Below are 22,646 nucleotides of genomic sequence, written 5' to 3' on the forward strand. Positions count from 1 at the left end.
TGGATGTTGTGTTAACTATAATCAGACTAATAGATGAACATATTATACAGGTTGCTGTTAATAATTAATACACAAATAGATATGAACATAAAATAGAGATTGTTGTTCACCACAATCATTAACTATAACTATATTAACTACAACCATTACTATTCAGGGTTCATACAAATTTTACTACTAAACTTACGTGGTAAATAATGACACAATGAGAAAGTACTGAACTACTGAAATGTATTTAAATCTTTATATATATCTTTTTTGGTGATGGCAACTTAAAGATGCCACTCATATGGAGAATAAAGTCACATGCATTGCTCAGGTGTGAGTTTTTCCACAGTTTTTAACACGGTGTAAAATTCTTGATGGTTCTGTGGGTCTCGTCAATCAGATCTGATCTTTATTTTGTATTTTCTATTGGATTCGAGTCAGGTAATTGGCTGGGCCATTCCACAACTTGATTTACTTTCCCTGAAAGCATCTGAGAGTTTCCTTGGCTGTGTTTTGGATCATTGTCTTGCTGAAATGTCCACCCTGAATTTATCTTTATTATTAGCAATATTATTCTGATCATGACTGCTGTTTAAACACATTCCTGTTATTTCCATTTCAGTCGCATTGCCGTTTATGTGTTCTGTGTTTTACAGTATGTTGTATGATTTGCACTCTTAATAAAAAATAATTAAATAAATAAAATGAAATCCGTCACCAGCAGGCACTCTCTGCGGTAATGTGCGATCAGCTCCTCATCATGGCCTCTGTATGGCCCTTTCGCCAGAAGCTCTTTGTTGTACTGATAGGCGTAGATCAGATACATCAACGCTTCCACAAAACTGCATAAAAAAAGAGGGAGAATAGCATCTTAATACTGACTTGTTATATAAATATGAACAGCTGAATGATACATTTGCAATTATATTAAATGCTAAGGAATTTATTGTGCTTAATGTTTCTTGGATTTTTGGTAAGCTGTTGGTAAACTAGCATATGCTGCCATCTAGTGGTGATGTTTTAGAAAAGTGTTCCAGAATCTATTCTAGACCAACTTCTCTCTGTTTGGATTGTTTGCATACATAACTGTGAACTTGAAATGCAAGAAATGGATCTTCACCTTTTCTTCATAAATAATTCCAGGCCGATCAACAGGAACACTGACGTCTCACGGAAAATCCTGTAGTCCTGATGCCACATCTGAGTTTATAAAAGCAGAAAAAATGCAGGTAAACCAAACGGAAACAAGATCACTTTTTAAAAATGTCTGTATTATTTTGTATAATTCTGACATTTGATTGTTCTGGAGTTTTGAATGTAAATTATTTAATGTAAATTTATGAATTAAATATTTTAAACCTAAATCAGGTTAATAACTAATCATAAAATACATAAACATAAATTAACTATATAGTTATAATGCAATACAAAAAGATGTATAATTGTAATAGCTAGGTAAACAGGAAATATTTCTTATTTCCTAAAATAATTAAAATGTCACCTGACATTTTTTGTCTTATTTCTTTCTTTTAGCTGAACTAAAAAAACAAAATTAAATGTATAATTAATATGTTTAAATGCAATGATAAAATGGTCACTTTTATGTTATTTTTTTATTTAAATGCCTATTATTTTGTTTTACTTGTTTTTACCTAGAAAAGTTTTACTTGCGTTCTTTTTACATGGTTTAGTTAATTTATGTAAATGTAACTACAAAATGTAAAATGAACTTAAGTAAAAAAAATTATAATAAAATAAGTATTAAAAAAGTAACATCAAAGTGACTAAAATTTTATTAAAATTAAAACAGTATATACTTTTTAATTATAGTATATAAAGACCTAGGGCAAAATAATTATGTTTTACGGCTAATATATTATATTATATTATCTCTTTAAACAATATATATATATATATATATATATATATATATATATATATATATATATATATATATATATATATATATATATATATATATATATTTAAAAAGCAAATGTTACAGTACAAATGTTAAATACAGTACATACATACATACATACATTCGCCATACATCTATACAGCTTAATAAACTTAAACTAGGTTAACTAGGCAGGTCAGGGGTAATTAGGCAAGTTACTGTATAATGATGGTTTGTTCTGTGGACTATTGTAAAAAAAAGAGCTTAGAGGCTAATAATTTTGACCCTAAAATGGTTTTAAAAAAAATTAAAACTGCTTTTATTCTAGATTAATACATATATATCCATGAGATATTAAATCATACAGCCTCTTCACCCTTGTCTACTACTTATAACTCTACTGGAGTTGGACTAAACAAATCGCTACAGTTTGACAAATATTGCAGCTGTTGGGCAACAATGTACTTTTGAGAGAATGTAGTTGTTTAGATTGCATCTATGGAGTTTATTTATAAAGACAGTGCCTATTTACAATATTTATAATTTCGGCAATTCAGCGAGTTAGAGGCCATTAGCCTGTCATACTGAGCAGAGCAACGGCGGTTGATGTTTGGCCACAAGATCGTGACAAAGACCGCATAATAAGTCCTCAGGGGAGAAAAAATCTGTGTAAATTTCAAACTACAACTGATCAAACCATTATAAAACAGGTAAGTGACTTTCTAAGTCAATCTCTCCCTGTTGTATGTTGTAGTGCTGTATTTATACCATAGTAATCTGGTAGGGTTTCCTTTGCTTTGTCATTTTCAGGGTTAATTATTGTGATCTACCGATTGCAACAAAGAAATACTGGGAAATCTCTGTAGACTGATGGCATTTCATGCCATTCAGCCTTATAATCTTAAAATGTAGGCAGAATCACCTGTTTTGTCACTTTAGATATTACGCTACAGAATCATTGACGTAGATGTGAATGAATAGTGGAAGAAAGTAGTTGCTCTTACAAAAGGATTACTGAGACTCTGTTTGATTTTCTTTTTTGTATACACGATTATGCCGTCGACTGTTGTATAAAAGCAATATCACACTCGTAGCAGTGTGACGTGGCTGTATATCGTCACTGGTCGAATACTAAGGCACTTAGTCTGTGTCAACGCACGCCTCCCACCAGTGCCGATATTATTTGTTTATTTATAATTGTTTAAAGAGAAAATATAATATAATATAATATAATATAATATAATATAATATAATATAATATAATATAATATAATTCAACATTTACATAAAAAAACAAAAAAAAAATTATTTCCCCAACAATTTTTTTTTTAATAAAGCTTATGCACATCACCCAAACACATTTCGTCAGTTCAGTTTAATTCATATAGACAAAATTCAACATTAATTTCTGAGAAACCTGCGGCTCACCTCGTACTCCTCCATGTTCACCTCATCAGGCTTGATGAGCTCCAGTTTGGCACGTGCCACTTTCATGATGCTTTTACACCTGAGGGAAGAACAGGCCACAAAATCAGAGCTCACACCAGACTCGTCCTCTGGCCATGAATCTCACTTTATTACCCAAAACAAAATGGAAAGAGAGCGGCGCATCTGGGGCCGTGCCGCATCAATCTAATTACCTCGCTCAAAATAGAGGAAAGGGAAAAGAAATCCATTTGCTTATGAATATGGATCATATGTTAGTGGAGCGTGGAGGCCAGACAAAAGGCAGACGGGAAGATGTTCGGTGACACGATGATGAGAAGCAGCAGCTGATCTTCACTGTCTGCAAGGCCTGAGATGGACTTGGCCTTTGGAAAAAAAGGGTTTCCTGCTTCTACAAATCAATCAGTTGTCTGTTGACACTTCTTAGCAAACTATGGCTCTGTGTGGGGCTGAAGCTCATCTTTTATATTTGTCAATGTGTGTTGCTCGAGCAACTGCTCTGACACAATCGATGTTCCAGAGAACACTACAGGGAGTTTCAAGAAACAGGGTTGGTAGAAAAAAAGCGTGCACAAGTAGAATATGGAGCTTTTAGCTAAAAACATGAGTGAATGAAGGAAAGAAGGAATTAATGTATGAATGAATGAATGAATGTGAACAAAAATTATTAAAAGAAAGAAGGAATGAAGGAATCTCCCCGTGTTGGCGTGGGTTTCCTCTGGGTGCTCTGGTTTCCCCCACAGTCCATAGACGTGGTATAAGTGAATTGAGTAGGCTAAATTGGCCGTAGTGTATGTGTGTGAATGAGTGTGGATGGGTGTTTTCCAGTACTGGGTTGCAGATGGAAGGGCATCCGTTGTGTAAAACATATGGTGGATAAGTTAGCGGTTCACTGCACTGTGGCGACCCAAGATTAATAAAGGGACTGAGCCAAAGGAAAATGAATAAATGAATGAATAAAAATAATGAATTAAAATTAAAAAATGACTGAATGAAAATGAACAAAAATTATTAAAAGAAAGAATGAATGAATTAATAAATGAATGAATGAATGAATATAAACAAAAGAATGATGGAATTAATGAAACATTTTTTCTCTGTCAAACCTCAATTGGAAAATATTTAAAAGAAGGTATACTGTGTATACTTATGTATAAATATACCAATACTGTACATAAAATACTTAATAAATAGATATATTTACATAAATATGTTTATATACTTGTACTTTATATAATAATATTTATATAAATATATATTTATAGAATACAGTCATCCATATATTTATATACACAGTACACACAAATATCTTTTGTAAATATGTAAAAATTTTATTTTGGATGCAATTGATCGTTTGACAGCGCTATTTTTTTCCCAAACAGTTTTTAAATAGAGAAGACTAATTCAGATTTTAATATTTTCAAGTAATTTCGCTGGCATAGAAATTATTATTATGCTAATTATACAATTAATTCTTCCAGCAGGGTTATTAGAGTAAAAAAACTGGTGAATATTTTTGCTTTTTTATCATTAAAAATATTTATTTGTCATTTTCACTTAGTTTAACTTGACTTAGAAAAACATTCGATGCCTAAATATATTAAATAGTCAGAATTTGCACATATATACACATAATTGTGTACATCTACATAGTAAATAAATGCAATAATTAAACAACAAACTGCAAAAAATAAAATAAAATCGACACCAAAACAATGAAAAATATCAAATAAATTTCTTCAAGAAGCAAGGAAGCCACAAATTACATTACCACAAAAAAATGATATGATCTAATTCAGTGGTTCTCAAACTGTGGTACGTGTACCATGAGTGGTACGCAGGCTTCCTTCTAGTGGTACGCGGAGGAATGAAATATGTCATGTACATGCTACACACATTTAAAAATTTATCAAAAATGATGTATATAATATGTCATATAGCCTATTTTTCTGATGTAATCTGCCACATTTTTTAACTGTGCAGAGTTGTAGCTGCTTTACTGGGCCTAATGCGCTACTGTATTTCAATAATGCTCATTTTGGTGGTACTTGGAGAGACAATTTCTTTTCTGAGGTGGTACTTGATGAAAAAAAGTTTGAGAACCACTGATCTAATTGAATGACAGCATATCTTGCACATTCAAAAACAAAAATAAGGAATTTCTGTATTGTGTTAATAGGATTCCTACCATTTTAAGCACAATCAAAAAGCAACCTGATGAAAACGAATAATTAAATCTACATTTTTGGCATCCTCTATTCCGTGATTGTCTTAATAGTTTCTGACTGACGAGACGTGTACCTCTCATCGAAGCCAAGGTTTCTGTCAGCAAACTGCATGAGCAATGTTCTCTCCACAATCTTCTTGGGCGCCTCATTGTGAATAAAGAACACAATGACATGCTGTAGCCGGTAGTCTCTCTCGGGCGGCGTGTCCTCCTGAGCAAGCCTCAGCAAACGTGTGTACTCAACCTTCATCGCCTGCCAGACAGAAAACAGACAAAAATGAAGAAAAAAAGTTAGCCAAATGCAGAGATGGACAATTATTTGGAATATTTTAACTGGGCAAGACCTCAAACAAAACATAAATGAGCAGGGAAAAAACTTGGTTCCAATATTTAGTATATCTGATTACAATCTATATGATATAAAGATTTTCTGCCTACGTGCAGAGGGAAGCTATGCAACTGAAAATCCATAATGACAGAAATCTGCCAATAAAACTATTCTTGTCTGCAAGAGTCAATTGAGTTGCCTTTAAAGGCACAAAGAGATTTAAAAAATGCAACTTAATAAAATTAAAACCTTTTAAGTTAAACACATGGTCACAGTTACATTTAGCAGATAGTGACAATAGGACTGGATGCGAAAATAAGTACTGAAAAAATCTTAGTTTTGGAAAAACTCAGTACCCGACGCAAATGCCACAGTGTGGTGTGAAGCATAATGCAGTGACAGGAGGTTTTTCAAAGGAGGGAAATTGCTACGGTATTCTTTTTTTATTACAAATATTACACAAAAAAGCATACACATCTTGTATATAAATGGAAAGCATAATACATGCTAGTAAAGTGTTTTGTTTCATGTTATTTAGCACAGCAAATCAATTTATGTAAAAATTAAACAATCTTATTCTGACCTGTACTTACTAAAATATATCAAATAGTGAATTGAATTGTATCTATTTTAATTTATTAAACTCATACTACTGACAAAAAACCCTAGAGATTTAAAGGACAGTAATATATAGTGAATTTATATGGTTATATTATATTATATTTTATCATGCATTCATTCGTTCATTCATTTAACTTCTGCTTAGTCCCCTTATTCATCCGGAGTCGCCACAGTGTAATGAACCATCAGTTTTATATTATATTTTATATTATTATATTATATTTTATTTTATATTATTATATATTAAATTTTATATTATTAAATAATATTTTATATTGTTATATTAAGTTATATTTTATATTATTATTTTATATTTTATATTATTATATATTAAATTTTATATTACTAAATAATATTTTATATTGTTATATTATGTTATATTTTATATTATGTTATATTTTATATTATTATATATTACATTTTATATTATTAAATAATATGTTATATTGTTATATTAAGTTATATTTTATATTATTATTTTATATTTTATATTATTATATATTACATTTTATATTATTAAATAATATTTTATATTGTAATATTAAGTTATATTTTATATTATTATATTATATTATATTATATACAGTATATTATATTATATTATATATTTAAGTTACACAATCACTACAAAAGCAAAGCCAAAGTGAATAATTTAGCAAAATGCTATTCAACTCAAAACAGCACAAAACAATTTAGTTATAAATTGATTTAACATATTATTATTTTTGAAGAAGTATTTTCTCTCCTTATACAAAAAAGTTTCAGCTACCATATATGAAATATATTTTAAATGCATTTCTTAATGCCATATCTTTATTTTACTTACACATGACTTTCCAAACACAACATGTACAAACTACACTACCTGACAAAAGTCTTGTCACCTATCCAAGTTTTAGGAACAACAAATAATAACTTGACTTCAAGTTGATCATTTGGTATCAAAAGTGGCTTATATGAAAGGCAAAGGCCTCTAGATTACGCTTATTTAACCAAAAAAAGTATGCATATTGTGTATGACTCCTATGAGCTTGGAGGACTGCAACCATACATCTCTGCAATGACTCAAATAACGTATTAATAAAGTCATCTGGAATGGCAAAGAAAGTGTTCTTGCAGGACTCCCAGAGTTCATCAAGATTCTTTGGATTCTACACTTTACCTCCTCCATCTTACCCCAGACATGCTTAATAATGTTAATTTCTGGTGACTGTGGTGGCACCTTGACCTTCTTTGCTTTCAGGAACTTTGATGTGGAGGCTAAAGTAGGAGGAGCACTATCCTGCTGAAGAACTTGCCCTCTCCTGTGGTTTGTAATGTAATGGGCAGCAAAAATGTCTTGACACCTCAGGCTGTTGATGTTGCCATCCACTCTGCAGATCTCTCACACCCCTCTATACTGAATGTAACTCCAAACCATGATTTTTTTCTTTCACCAAACTTGATTGATTACTATGAGAATCTTGGCTCCATGTGGGTTCCAGTAGGTCTTCTGCAGTATTTGTGATGATTGGGATACAGTTCAACAAATGAATCATCTGAAAAATCTACCTTCTGACACTTTTCCAAATGATCAATTAGAAGCTATTACTGTTGTTCTTACAACTTGGATCGATGACAAGACTTTTGCCAGCTAGTGTATTAAACAAGTTACAATTGATTTTCTATGAATTGCGAGTTTATTTTAATTGGTACAGAAAGTATCAGCATCGCCACAGGAACCTATACATCTACACGGAATGATGAAAAAAAAAATCAGAACCCCATTTGCATGATAAAGCAGTATGCAGAGGGACTATCATCTCCCTGACATATTGAGATGCACAGGGGGAGGAGTTGAGGGTGTGGTCAAAGAGCTAATGAGATGCTTAGGGGTGTGGCATGCAGCAGGTCATGTACCTTGAAGAACGCTGCTTCAGGCCCACACTTGTCATAAACACTCCTGGATTTGCCAATGGCCATTATGATACCCTGCATGTTTGGGGTCATCATCGCCTGCCCAAGGAGGGAAGGATATTACTACACCCGCCACACCTCCAAAATGCTCATTGGGCATTCAACATGAGAATCACACCACAGCTCAGCCACGAACCAATTAATTTAAGCCAAACCATTTAATAAATGAATTAGCTCAGTAGAGAAAAAGCTAATTCGAGCATCATGCCCACAGCACTTGACGATGTGTAAACATACAAAACAGGATTATCATGCAGGTAAACGTGCCTGTTGCTCCTTTAAAGGAAACCCTGGATATTAAAGTATGGAGCCAGATCAGTCTCAAAAATAATATGTAATAAAAAATGTGTTTTGATTTCACGAATCGGATTTGAGTATTTTTGAATCGGGCTTTGAACTGACGAATCGGATTTGTTTATTTCTTAATCGTGTTCTGAATTGACGAATCGGATTTGCGTATTTTTGAATCATGTTCTGAATTGACGAATTAGATGTGTATATTTGAATCCTGTTTTTAATTGAATCGAATGTGTATTTTTTTTATGGTGTTATGAATTAACGAATTGGATTTATGTATTTTTTAATCACAATTTGTAAATTCAAAATGGAGTTCTGTAATTACGAATTGTGTTTTGAATTTACAAAATGGATTTTGTAAATGTGAATTGTGCTGTGAATTTGATATATTAATTATATTTTGTAAAAGTATTATTTTTGAGACTGATCTGGCTCCATTTTAAAAATGATTATTTAAATTATTTAAACTCATGCCAATCTAATCCCTGACATCTTTGAAACACAAATGTCGAGAGCGTCAAAGTAGTGGAAGTCATTTATTTTCAATGCGACGCGCAAATGTATACCGCTGAATGCCCTATATTTGCACCCTATACTGACACTGAGGAGAAGAAACGGTTTAATTAAGTCCTTATTTTTGTTTTATACACACAAAGTATTCTTGTAGCTTGATAATGTTCAGATTGAACCACTGAAGGCAAAAGACCCATTTTGAGAGTGTTTTGGTATTTTTCTAGACTTGGAATGAGTCAGAATCATTGCTGTCTATGAAGAATGATGGAGCTCTCATATTTCACCTAAAAAAAAAACTAAATCTTTGTTGTCTGTTTTGAGAATTGTATGTTTTGGGGGATTTTTTTGGCTTCAAATGAGTCGGATCATTGATGTCTATGGAGGATGAAGGAGCTCTCAAATGTCACCTAAAAAACCTAATCTGAGTTGTCTATTTTGAGAATTTTATTTTTTGTAATGTTTTTCTGAACTTCAAATGAGTCAGAATCATTGTTGTCTATGGCGGATGAGGGAGCTCTCAAATTTCACCTTAAAAATCTTTATACGTTTTGTCTGTTTTTATAATTGTATTTTTGGGGGATTTTTTCTGGACTTCAAATGACTCGGGATCATTGGTGTCTATGGAGGACGAGAGAACTTTCAAACTTCACCTTAAAAATCTTAATTTGTGTGGTCTATTTTGAGAATTTTGTTTTGTTTTTGGTATTTTTCTGGACTTCAAATGAGTCTGGATAATTGGTGTCTATGGAGGATGAGGGAGCTCTTAAATTTCACCTTAAAAATCTTAATTTGTGTGGTCTGTTTTGAGAATTTATAAAAAAAAAAAAAATAAATTCTGTACTTAGAATGAGTCCGGATCATTGGTGTCTATGGAGGATGAGGGCGCTCTAAATTTTCACATTAAAACATTTAATTTGTGTGGTCTATTTTGAGAATTTTGTTTTTGGTATTTTTCTGGACTTCAAATGAGTCTGGATCATTGGTATCTATGGAGGATGTGGGAGCTCTTAAATTTCACCTTAAAAATCTTAATTTGTGTGGCCTATTTTGAGAATCGCACTTTTTTTTTGGTATTTTTCTGGACTTGATGATGATTTAGGATGATTGTTGTCTATGGAGGATGAGGGAGCTCTCAAATTTCACCATAAAAAAAAATTTCATTTGTGTTCCAAAGACAAATGAAGGTTTGAGTTGGGTCAGAACAACTTGAGAGTGAGTAATTAATATATTTAAAATATTAGGGTGAACACTTTAAGACTTGTATTGAAGAGACATTTCACAAATAATTATTTGACTGAAAATTAATTCATGTGGTCCCAGGTCCTAAGAGTTGCTTTTTCTATTGAACACAGGACAAAAAAAAATTGTCGATTTTTGGAAACCGTTAGCCATCAGAGAAAAAAATACTATGAAAGTCAATGGCTACCTGTTTCCAACATTCTACAAAATATCTTCTTTTGTGTTCAAATGAAATTCAAAGAGGTTTGGAGAGTGACTAAGTGATAGAATTGTCAGTTTTATATAAACTATCTCTTTAAGTCTTAATAAGGGTTTCCTTTTATAACACTTATGAACACCACAGTGAGCTGAGCAGATGTGAAAATAAACAGCGCAATGATCTGAAGCTTGGGCTTCATGCTTCACAAAGGATAAAAAAAAAAAAAGATGCTTCCTATATATTAACATTTTGTAGGTGACTGTGTTAGTAACTTGCAAATACTGTTAATCTAAAATGGGTCTGGCATGTCAGAGCAAGTTGTGAGTGGGATGCTGAGGGCTGCACGCTTGTGACCGAATCTACCTCGTCATCATAACCTCCCTCCTTCGACTGAATGACGAAGGTCCCTACATTAGGAATGGCCACCTCCACCACCCGCTGAGGGCCGGGTGGAGGGCAGGTGGGGTCGTCCTGCTCGGGGTCAGGAGGAGGGCAGGGGTCAGAGGTCAGCTTGCTGTCAGGGTGAGATGACTGAGACTAAGAGACACACAGAGAGAGAGATGGAAAAAAACGGCGCAGGAAAACGGGCCAAATGAACTGAGCCAGCATGTCCTCATGGGTAAACTAATCTAGTTCATCTTTCTTGGTACACTCAAAAAAATTATTAATTGGATTTATTAATTTTTTTAAGGAAAAGTGGTTGCAAACAATTTATATGGGCTGAATTTAAATGAACAAATTAAGTTGAACATTATTAAATTTAATTTGCTTTTTTAAATTCAGCACAAAAACAGTTTGCAACCACTTATCCTTATTAATGAATCTTTTTTTCAGTGTACAAAGTAAGTTGTGAATTGATATCATTTATTAAGGTTGACAACAATAATATTTGTTATTATTTTGTCTCATTTTAGATAAAAACAAATACAATAAAAATGATAATTTTAGCTTAAATCAACGCTTTTTATTTAAACATTTTAGTTTGGTGTGAAAGCAGAATTTTCTGCATCATTACTCCAGTTTTCATTACTCCATGACACTTATAAATTCATCTGATGACTTGTTGCTTCTTAAAGATAAGTTATTATTAGTCATAAATGATTAATAATGCTTATTATAATTCATTTCAAGATCTTGTCTATTTTACTGTAACATTTTTACTTTTATTTTACTGTTATTACTGTAACAAATAACTTTTTAATAATAAAGGAAATCAAATGATTGCCATGTCTAGTTTTAAAGGCTGTGTCTCAAAGTTACTCAAAACAAATTACTTCCATGTAGGAGATAAAATACAGTATTTTTTGACTCAAAATGGCATATATACACCATATATATTAGTCATAAATAATTAATAATGCTTCTTATTATTATCATCAATTTTGAGATGTTGTCACTATTACTCTAACAAATAACTTCACTCCAAACTGTTTCACTTGTTAAAGAAAATCAAACTATTGCCATGTCTTGTTTGGTTGTGTCTCAATAAAGTTCTGTGATTTTGGAAAATAACAAATTTATTCCAAAGAGACAGATAAATTGCTGTAATTTAAGCCTCAAACGGAATTACAATCATTTTTTTCCACTATATTTAATGTTTATCATATTTAAATGAAAACAAGTAAAATAATCATCTGAAATTAGATTCCAAAGTGACTTATGCAATGCTATTAGTGATAACTAAGAATAAAATGCACAAAGTGCCACAAATTTAAACTAGAATTCGTTGAGATCCTTCAAAAATCTGATGACTTGTTGCTGGATAACTATCAGTCATTATTAGTCATAAATAAAGAAAAATTGCTTATTATCAATTTTGAGATCTTGTCACAAGTACTGTACGAAATAACTATGTCTCATTTTGAAGGCTGCCTCAAAGCTCCATGATTTTTGGAAATTTAACAAATTCATTGCAAAGAGAGATAAATTGCAGTAATTTAAGCCTCAAAAGAAAGAATAATACATTTTTGTTCACCATATCTAACCCTTTTGATATGGAACTTATTGAAATACTCATCTGAAAAGCCCTGGAGGGTTTCTGGGGGTTATTACAACACTTATGACTTCACATCTGTTTATGTTTCCATTATATGTCAATGAAGTTATCATATATGGTTCCTCGCCCTATAAATGGTTAATGTTTATCATATTTAAAGGAATACAAGTACAATAATCATCTGAAATTAGATTCCAAAGTGACTTATGCAATGCTATTAGTTTCAACCAAGAAATAAATGCACACCCATTTAAACTAGAATCTAATGAGAGACATTTCACATTTAAGTGCATATGCAGTTTCGCTTTACACGCAATTATCTTTTATAATAAAATGTTTTTAGTGAATGTCACAATATTTCTTTTTCTCTCAACAACGCACAGTGTAAATTCTAATCAGGTAAACTTTTTGGATATGAGACATTATGATGATGACAGACGCAGAACACATCCTTTAAAACTGCTTATTAAATCGCTTATAGAGGACTTTGTTTATTCAAGTTCTGGAGCATAAAACAAATACTATTTAGATGAAGCAAACACAAATGCAGCACAGCAGGGATACACAGCACTGTTTAGAATATTTGGGTGACCAGAACCAAATACCCAAACACTGCGTTCATACACAGATGGACAAAAGCATGATAGTATGAGATGAAAGCTTACATATATTTGACATCTGACACAATTTAACATTTTTTCTTCATTTGTAGATATGAATGGCTGCATGATACAGTAAAAATCTGGTATTGCAATATTTTGTTCTTCTGTGAATTTCAGCCGATGACTTGAATAGCTCTATTTGGAAAGAATTCATTAATTTAGATTGATTGAAATAATTTTTGTAGGGGAGTGAATCATTCATAAAGTAAAATAATCAGATGACAAAAATAAAGACAGTAGAGCAAAAATAAAACTGAAATAAACAGCGCATTATGGGTTTTCTGGGAACCGAACAGTAATCAGGTAAAGATGTTTAATAATCGAATGCAAAACAACACTACATAGTTTTCACTGTTTAAATAATTCCATTAAAATAGTCTTTATTAAAGTTTAAACAGTACAATTTATTGTGCCTGGATGCTTTAAACCAGTGGTCACCAAACTTGTTCCTGGAGGGCCGGTGTCCTGCAGATTTAGCTCCAACCCTAATCAAACACACCTGAACAAGCTAATTAAGGTATGGAACATCCAGGCAGGTGTGTTGAGGCAAGTTGGAGCTAAACCCTGGAGGTGGAGCTAAAAAGTTGGACCGAGATTGGTGACCCCTGCTTTAAACTCTTCTGAAACGCTCACACAGTCAATGCTCACAAGTTTTTTTTTTTTAATGTTAGTATCAGTAATTCTATTAGCTATTGTGCTTCAAAACAGTGGCAAAATTGCATTTAGCAGATATGAACATTCAAATCTTGCAGTTTGTCACCATCTCATACTTAAGTTTCTTATCAAATCTTCTGACCAATCAAGTGCTCTCGTACCTGACATGCTCCGCCCCTTTCAAGACACTTCTCATTGGCTTTACATTTGATGTGCTTGATCTCAACCACATTGTCGGAGCTGTGATCAACTGAAACATTATTGGCTGTTTTTTTATAAAGGGGAGAAGCTACTATAAGTCCCACCCTGTCTTCATGTTTCAAAGGAGATTACGAATATAAAAAATGCCAAAGCACTCAATAGACTTGCACTCTCGGACTTGTACACTCAGGTAGCCACGCTTCCTCTGCAAGTGATCGGCATTTATTGCCACCTGTGGCTGCTTGCATTTAAGTCCTTCAGTAATTTAACTTAAGTGTGTCCCTGAGGGGGAAAAATCTCTGAGGTGAGGGATTTCATTAAGATTGTTGCAACAAACTTCTTATCTGTCACCATTACCCAAGTACCATTTTTCTAAACGTTTCACTGTAGTTTCTGGCAACATATGGCGACTAGTGCCACAGTTGCTGTAGTTATGTAAACAGATTTTGTGCTTAGGGGTGTCAAAATTAATTGTTTTGTCGGTGCACCGCGATGCAGACGCGGACAATTCGGTATCGGTTCAGTAATAATCATAACCGGTTATTATGTCCTGACGTCATTTATCTCCTATGCGCTCTGTCGCAAGGAAGGTGAGCGCCAGTATTTACAACACTTTGGAGCCGACTCAGGGCCGGCCCGTGGCATAGGCAGTATAGGTAAAGGCTAAGGGCGCTGGACATCCAGGGGGGCGCCAGAAATGAGCGCAGTTGGTTTTGTTTTCGATATTCCAGACACATCAGTTATAGCGGCAATAACTCATAAACCTCTTACCCTAAAAAGTGTTTCCTACAAAAAGACAAAGCTGGTTATGTTTCACAGCTGTCTTTTTCTTTTTTTCGCTTGATATTACGACCACTGCTACCTTTAAGCCCTCGCAATATGCGTTTAGACGGGAGAGCTCACGCGGAGTCAAGCTCTCAGTAAGGGACCGTCGGAAAAGTGCTTCTTTTTTCTTTCTTTTTTTTTTTTTGCTCCGCTCAGCGCTAGCTCTACCGGCTAAACGCATATTGAGAGGGCTTAACTGTGTGTGTGTGTGTGTGTGTGTGTGTGCTTCGTGATGCACCGAGATATCGAATTGAACCGAATCGATGGCATGATAATCGTAACCGAACCATGAGACCAGTATAGGTTCACACCGCTAGTTGTCCTACAACAGCTCTGCAGTAAACTTCATCTGTGCAGTTTTCTTTACCTTAAGCGAGTCGAGACGTTCCCTTATCGAGTCGATCTCGACATTATGTTTGAAAGGACCTATAAAACTGGGCTGAGATCATATAGAGACTTTTGAAGCTGCACTGAAACTGCGATTTCATATGGATGCACTCCTGCGCAGACGTGCTAACTTATCAACGAGTGTATATTAGTTTAGTTTATAAGAACTAAGGGGAAATACTTAATGGCAGTCTTAAATTCCTTAAGTCGATCATTTCTTCTTTTTTTCTCCTTGCAAACCAACTTTTACTAAGGGTACCCTTAACCTTAAACTGAGGAATTTTTTGGTTATAGGCTTTCGTTTAAACAAGCCCTGCAATTTCCTGCCACATCACTTGCATCAACATCTGCATTCTTGTTTGTAATTGTCCTGAAACCTGCTGAATAAAGAATGTTTCAAGTCATTCAAGAATCATTGGTCCATAATAGGTTTAGTTGTAATACTACAACTCGTTAAAATGTTTAAAATAAAAACTAATGTTCAAATTTGCATTAGCCTGGTGTTGTTTTTTTATTCATAACTGTGGAAGATAATTTTGTGTGTATATTTAGACCTGATAGTTTATATAATTAAATAATAAGCTTTGCTGGTATAAATGTTAATAGTAGCCTGCTTTGGTAAATTTACAATAAAGCATAATAATTATATGATGAATACAAATCGAATAAACACATCGCTTTTATAGGGGGTGGGGGGTTTCATGGTGTACAACTTAGAATTAGAATTATTTGACAACGTCGTCGCTGTCAGCGCAAACGAACTGGAAACTTACTTGCGGTTTATTTATGTTGATTGCATAGGAAGCGTGGGCGCCTGAGCATGCAAGCCCGAGAGTGCAAGCCTGAAGGTGCGAGTGCAACTCTGCTCAAAGCACTTCATGTGACCTTTAAGGTTAAACTTTCCAGTGTCTCCACTGGAGAGTGGAGAATCCCAAATAAACATTATTTGGATGTCCACATGCTGAAACAATATTTTGTGCAGCCGTACCCTACAGTCTTTCTAAACACTGCATTTAAAGAGTGAATGAAGGTGTGCTGAAACACCTGAATGATGATGTGTTTGAGCAGGTCTTACTGTATTAAGCAGGGCTTCTGGACTCTTCTCATCATGCTCCGCTGCAGCCTTGCTGATGGCTCTCTCTGTGTCCTCCTGCAGGTGTTTGGAGTCTCCGCTGGGCGACTGTTGCTCCATGTACTCTGGGTCATGCTGAGGAGCTGCTGATGGAGCTGAGAATTAGCTTCATTGAGTTTTTGTAGCTGTCATTGTTGTTTCAATCTCATATTGTGACTAAAGGGTCTTTCAACCACTATTAAATGAATCCCTCCACTTTGTTTTTATTGGCCCATTTTACAACTCCCTTAGTGTTAAACAGTTGAGTTTTACTATTAGAGCATAGAATCAGATTAGACCATAAGCATCTCACTCAAAAAAAAAAGCTGGACTCTTCTGTGGTTATATTGTGCACTCCTTTAAAAAATTAGGCTTATTTAAAAAAATAAATAAATAAAAAATCTTTTAATGGTCAAAAATGGTTTTCACATCGATCAGTTCTCTCTATAGTTAAAAAAAATAGTAAAAAGGTAAGGGATTATAAGATTATAACAAAGGATGTTAAATTGAATGTCTCATCACAATACAATATAATATTGATTCTCTTAGCTAGCGATACAATATTTGTCAATTCTTCAAAAACCTCTGTACTTCGATTTTGATTCAATTTAATTCAGTGGAATATTGATCTATATATCGATATTAGGCACCTAATTTACAGAACCAGCAAAAATTGGTAAGTTTATAATATAAGCATTAAACCGAGCTTTTATAATATAGAAAAATAAATAATGGTAGGGGCAGATTTCAAATGACACGGCAGATAATTAATCATAATTATTGAATGTGTCTTGAATAGGCCAAACTGCGCTTACGGACGGATGGATGAATGGATGAACGGACAGATGGATGACAAAATACATGGATAGATACAAAAAAATAGTACAAAAAAAGCCATATTTGACAAATTTCTGTAATTAAATGATGCTAACAGACCTCCATGAGGTGAGAAACAAACACTGCTGTTAAAATCTCATATATTGTAGTTGAGCATGGCTCTTTAAGAAGAGCTTACGGACGGATGCAATAATAGAATGGATGGATGGATGCAATAATAGGATGGATCCATAATACAATGGATGGATGGATGGATGAATGGATGCAATAATAGGATGAATGGACGGATACAATAATAGAATGGATGGATGAAATAATTGGATTGATGTCTGGTTGGATGCAAAAATAGGATGAATGGATGCGTACAATAATAGAATGGATGGATGGGTGGATAGATAGATGGATGGATGGATGGATGGATGGATGGATGGATGGATGGATGGATGGATGGATGGATGCAATGCAATAATAGGATGGATGGATGGATGGATGGATGGATGGATGGATGGATGGAATAATAAGATGGATGGATGGATGCAATAATAGGATGGATGGGTGGTTGGATGAATGCAGTAATAGGATGGATGGATGGATGGATGGATGGATGGATGGATGGATAGAATATTAGAATAGATGGATGGATGGATGAAATAATAGAATGATTGAATGAATGAATGAATGAATGCAATAATAGGATGGATGAATGGATGGATGGATTGATACAATAAAAGATTAGATGAATGGATGGATGATGCAATAATAGAATGGATGGATAAATACAAAAGTAGAAGAGATGGGAGGATGGATGCAATAATAGGATGGATGGATGGATGGATGGATAGATGGATACAAAAAATAGTACAAAAAAGCCAGATTTGACCATTTTCTCCAATTAAAATGATGCTAACAGACCTTCATTAGGTGAGAAACAAACACTGCTGTTACAATCTCATATAATGTAGTTGAGTATGGCTCTTTAAGAACAGTTGGCTCACCTGTGTTGTCTGGAGAGCAGGGTTCAGTGCTCATGGGCTGGACGGCCACACTAGCGGCGGCAGCAGCCGCAGCAGCAGCAGCCAGAGCCAACTTTTCCTGCTGGAGTTTGCGGGCCTGTAAAGCATCCCACTCCTCCATCTCCCTCTCGAAGAGCTTGTTATCTGCCTCCACAAACACCTTCAGGTCAGGAGGAAGCTTGTCCAAACCACTGAGCATCTGTCCCGTCTCTTTATCAAACTCTTCTGAAACACACCAAAGCACAGAGTCAGAATTACACAGATTAAATAGAACATTTTATTCATATTAAAACAGATATTATACATATAATATCTACATATAATACATATAATACATATTAAAACACATACCTTACAAGTGTAAACACAAATTAAAGGTTTTCAAAATGTAGGTAATGGTGACACAAATAATAAATCAAAAACAATAAATTTGTAATTAATTTAAAATGTCAGTCGTAACATAACTGTACATTAATTTACTGATTAAATTGCTCTTTTTAAATGGAACAAAATATAATCAAATTGCATGAATTTATTGGTCAAATGCTTTTGTTTATCCATTTGTCAATTTGGTTAAATAACACAACTAGATATTTAAAAGCTGCCAAGCAATGAAAATAAAATTAAATCTAATCAAATTAAATTAATAAAACAAGTAAAATAAAATATATAATTTAAGAGTTTAATACATTCTACTTTATTAATACATTATTTATTATTTATAGCAGTATTATTAAAAACCCATTAAAATGCTATTAATTTTTTATTATTATTTCAAGTAACAGTATTAAATACATATAAACAGTTGAAGTCAGAATTATTAGCCCCCCTTTAGAATTTATTTTCTTTTTTTTAAATATTTACCAAATGATGTTTAACAGAGCAAGGGAATTTTCACAGTATGTCTGATAATATTTTTTCTTCTGGAAAAAGTCTTATTTGTTTTATTTCGGCTAGAATAAACGCAGTTTTAAATTTTTTAAACACAATTTTAAGGACAAAATTATTAGCCCCTTTAAGCTATGTTGTTTTGATAGTCAACAGATCAAACCATCATTATAAAATAACTTGCCTAATTACCCTAACCTGCCTAATTAACCTAATTGAATGTCACTTTAAGCTGTTTAGAAGTGTTTTGGAAAAATATCTAGTAAAATATTATTTACTGTCATCATGGCAAAGATAAAATAAATCAGTTATTAGAGATGAGTTATTAAAACTATTATATTAAGAAATGTGTTATAAACATTTTCTCTTTGTTAAATAGAAATTTGGGGAAAAAATAAACAGGGGGGCTTATAATTCTGACTTCAACTGTACAAATGTTTTTAATACATTTATTTACTTAATATATACTTCATTGCTGAATTAATTACTTTTAATTCTAAACATTAAGTGAATATTTACATACAAATTTTATTATTTAATCATAATATATAATTGTTACAGACATATCTATATGCCTGTTTTTTTTTTGCTTGTGTGTGTGCGCTCTCTCTCTATCTCCTCTCTCTCTCACTCGCTCGCTCCCTCTCTCTCGCTGTCAATTCTCAGGATTGCCCATTCCAGTATCCCATTCGTCCGTGAAGACGTCAATCTCAATTCGCTACCAATCAGGATAGGAGATCAAAGTTTAATGGGACGCGAGCGGGGAAGCTCGTTCTGCTTTTGGTCTGTCTTTGCTTGCTTTTGTGTGTGTTTTGGCTTGTTGTTATGTGCTGTGCTATTGATGTGAATTGAGAGTTTTGCTCTTGTGTTGATCGCAGTTACTGTCTTGTATGTGTATATGTGGCAATCTCCTGAGTTCTGGCATCAGCCCTGTCTTGGATTCGAGGAGTTTAGATGTCACGTGACATACACTTTGCATCACGCAGATAACTCTACTGTCTAAACACACTAGTTTAGAAGTGAGCGCCACCCGCTGTGAGTTTTCTCCGTATTTTTGGTTAGAAGAGTAGTTTAGTTATAGCGTGAAAACGCTGAAGATGTTTTGTTTGTTTATTTTGTATCAGACAGTTTAGAGCAGGGATGTCAAACTCAATTCCTGGAGGGCCACAGCCCTGCACAGTTTAGTTCCAATCCTAAGTAAACACACCTGATCAAACTAATTGAGTACTTCAGGCCTGTTTGTAACCTACAGGTAAGTGTGTTGGAGTAGGGTTGGAACTAAACTGTGCAGGGCTGCGGCCCTCCAGGAATTGAGTTTGACATCCCTGGTTTAGAGGGTAAAAATTAGCTAGATTTGAGTTTTTTGTTATATTGCTTTCATTTATTTTGAGCCACTTAATTCTCGTTTCCCCCATCCTTAATCTACATTGATTGATTTACTTTATGTTGTGAGACCTTGTAAATAATACTTTATTGCTGTTTGGCTTCTTTTCACTATTGTAAATAAATTAACTTATTTTTGCAGTATTTTGGTTGTCGTTTTGATATTTTGCCACCAACTCACCACAAAATGGTATCACCTTAAATGTTACCTTTTAAACCCTAGAGCCAAACTTAAAAGTCATAACAATAATATACATATTTATATGGCTAATGATTATGTTGGCTTGAGAAAGCCAACATACTGTTATGCTACTCTATCCTTGAAAACAAACGTATCTCCTCCTAGGCCGTTCATGCCACAAGACCCAAATGTGGTCAAAATGTGCTTTCTACATTCAAGATTGTTGCTATATCTCCTCATGCCTATAAGACTTATTGTTGTTTTAATAAAAAATGTTAAATAGAAAATTTTTATAATCCGGGCATATAAAAAAATTATACAAGCCCCAAATTTGGCCAAAAGCTGTATTTAAATGCGTTAGATTTTGCTGCTATATCTTTAAGGTTTATCAGACTTATAGTTTTACAATAAATAATTTTTAAGCATTATTTTTCTTATAATATGGCAAGCCATTTTTTGACTTAAACTGCATTATTTTTACTGATATGGCAAGCCATTTTTGCATGTATCACATTCACACTTATTAAGCATTGTATTTTCAAAAAAATACAGCAAGCCATTTTTACATAATGTTCATTCCCTTAGTCTCTTTATTAATCAGGGGTCGCCACAACGGAATGAACCGCCAACTTATCCAGCATTTGTTTTACACAGCGAATGCCCTTCCAGCCGCAACCCAACACCAGGAATACATAATGTTCAAGTCCAGTTTTTGACACTCATAAAGATTGTCATAGAAACATTGGGGTTGACTAAGATCACTCATATTGCCAAGAAGCTTTGATGTATCATCACTAACCTGTCAAATGTCCCCATAGCAATAAAACAGTATATCCTCGCAACAATTTAAAAATAGCAATATCTCTACATCAGAACATCGTAGGGACCTTGGCATTGGCCTGTTTGACTCATGCTAGCAAATGGTACTTCCTGTGTACTATGCATGGTAACAATGATAATGGAAGCCAAGTGCTAATAACGATTAGCTACATGCTATGAATGATTATCTAAATGCAATAACATATGCTAGAAATGCCTACTAAGTATTAGCATTTGATCAAACATGTACACAAGCATTGCCATTTAGCAACTGCTTAGCAACCACCTAACAATGCCATAATTATTTTAGCAACTGCCTAGCAACCACTTAGCAACCGCCACTGTGCTTCCTGCCAACTGCCATTCCTAGTCCTAGCGCAGTCACGTTGGCTTTGTCAAGCCAACATCAAAGTTTATCAATAAACTTTAGGTTCTAGTTTTAGATTGAACTACTTGACAAAATGAATGAATAGATCAAGGGTATTGTTAATTACCTTGAATAAGGAAGGGTTTCTTATCATCAATGTACATGAGGCAGTATGCGCTGGCGTTACGATATCCACCAAACGAGTCCCGCACCAGCTCTTCCCATGATGACTTTGTCACTGCAATGTCGTTGTATTTCATCCAGCGCTGATGATGTCGGTCATAAATGTAGGCCCAGTAGTGACCAGCATTCGCCTGACCCTCGTGGACCAGAACAGCATGTAGTCGATACGGCACCTGAAAAATCAGCATCATGTACAAGATGCTTTTTCTGTGAGAAGTACCAGAGATCAGCCAAATCTGCTCACCTGCATCATAGACTTGTCAGAATACATGAGCTCGATGGTTCTGTGGATTCTGGATATGCTGGCCTGCAGATCTAAAACACACCAGAAAGAAAGGTGTTAAATTTACAAAAAACAAAGCAACAGGACACAGAACAAAACTGACATTTGATTATTTTTGACACATATTGCAATACTGAGTATA

At 33.9% G+C, this 22,646-nt stretch overlaps 1 protein-coding gene across 35 annotated transcripts in view; it reads right to left on the reverse strand.

Annotated features, from left to right (window-relative positions):
- Positions 1-22,646, reverse strand: part of usp25 (ubiquitin specific peptidase 25) — a 74,822-nt gene that overhangs the window by 6,694 nt on the left and 45,482 nt on the right. For 2 of the 35 annotated variants that reach the window (XM_073913724.1, XM_073913721.1), the window contains exons 15-24: positions 22,466-22,536; positions 22,166-22,394; positions 18,383-18,622; positions 16,515-16,654; positions 11,078-11,251; positions 8,410-8,505; positions 5,636-5,814; positions 3,317-3,395; positions 1,109-1,188; positions 707-830 (exon numbers count right to left, since the gene is read on the reverse strand). In XM_073913724.1, coding sequence (XP_073769825.1) covers positions 707-830; positions 1,109-1,188; positions 3,317-3,395; positions 5,636-5,814; positions 8,410-8,505; positions 11,078-11,251; positions 16,515-16,654; positions 18,383-18,622; positions 22,166-22,394; positions 22,466-22,536 — 1,412 coding nt within the window. 35 annotated transcript variants of the gene reach the window in all.

Source organism: Danio rerio, chromosome 10 (genome assembly GCF_049306965.1).
Source record: "Danio rerio strain Tuebingen ecotype United States chromosome 10, GRCz12tu, whole genome shotgun sequence".
NCBI lineage: Eukaryota > Metazoa > Chordata > Actinopteri > Cypriniformes > Danionidae > Danio > Danio rerio.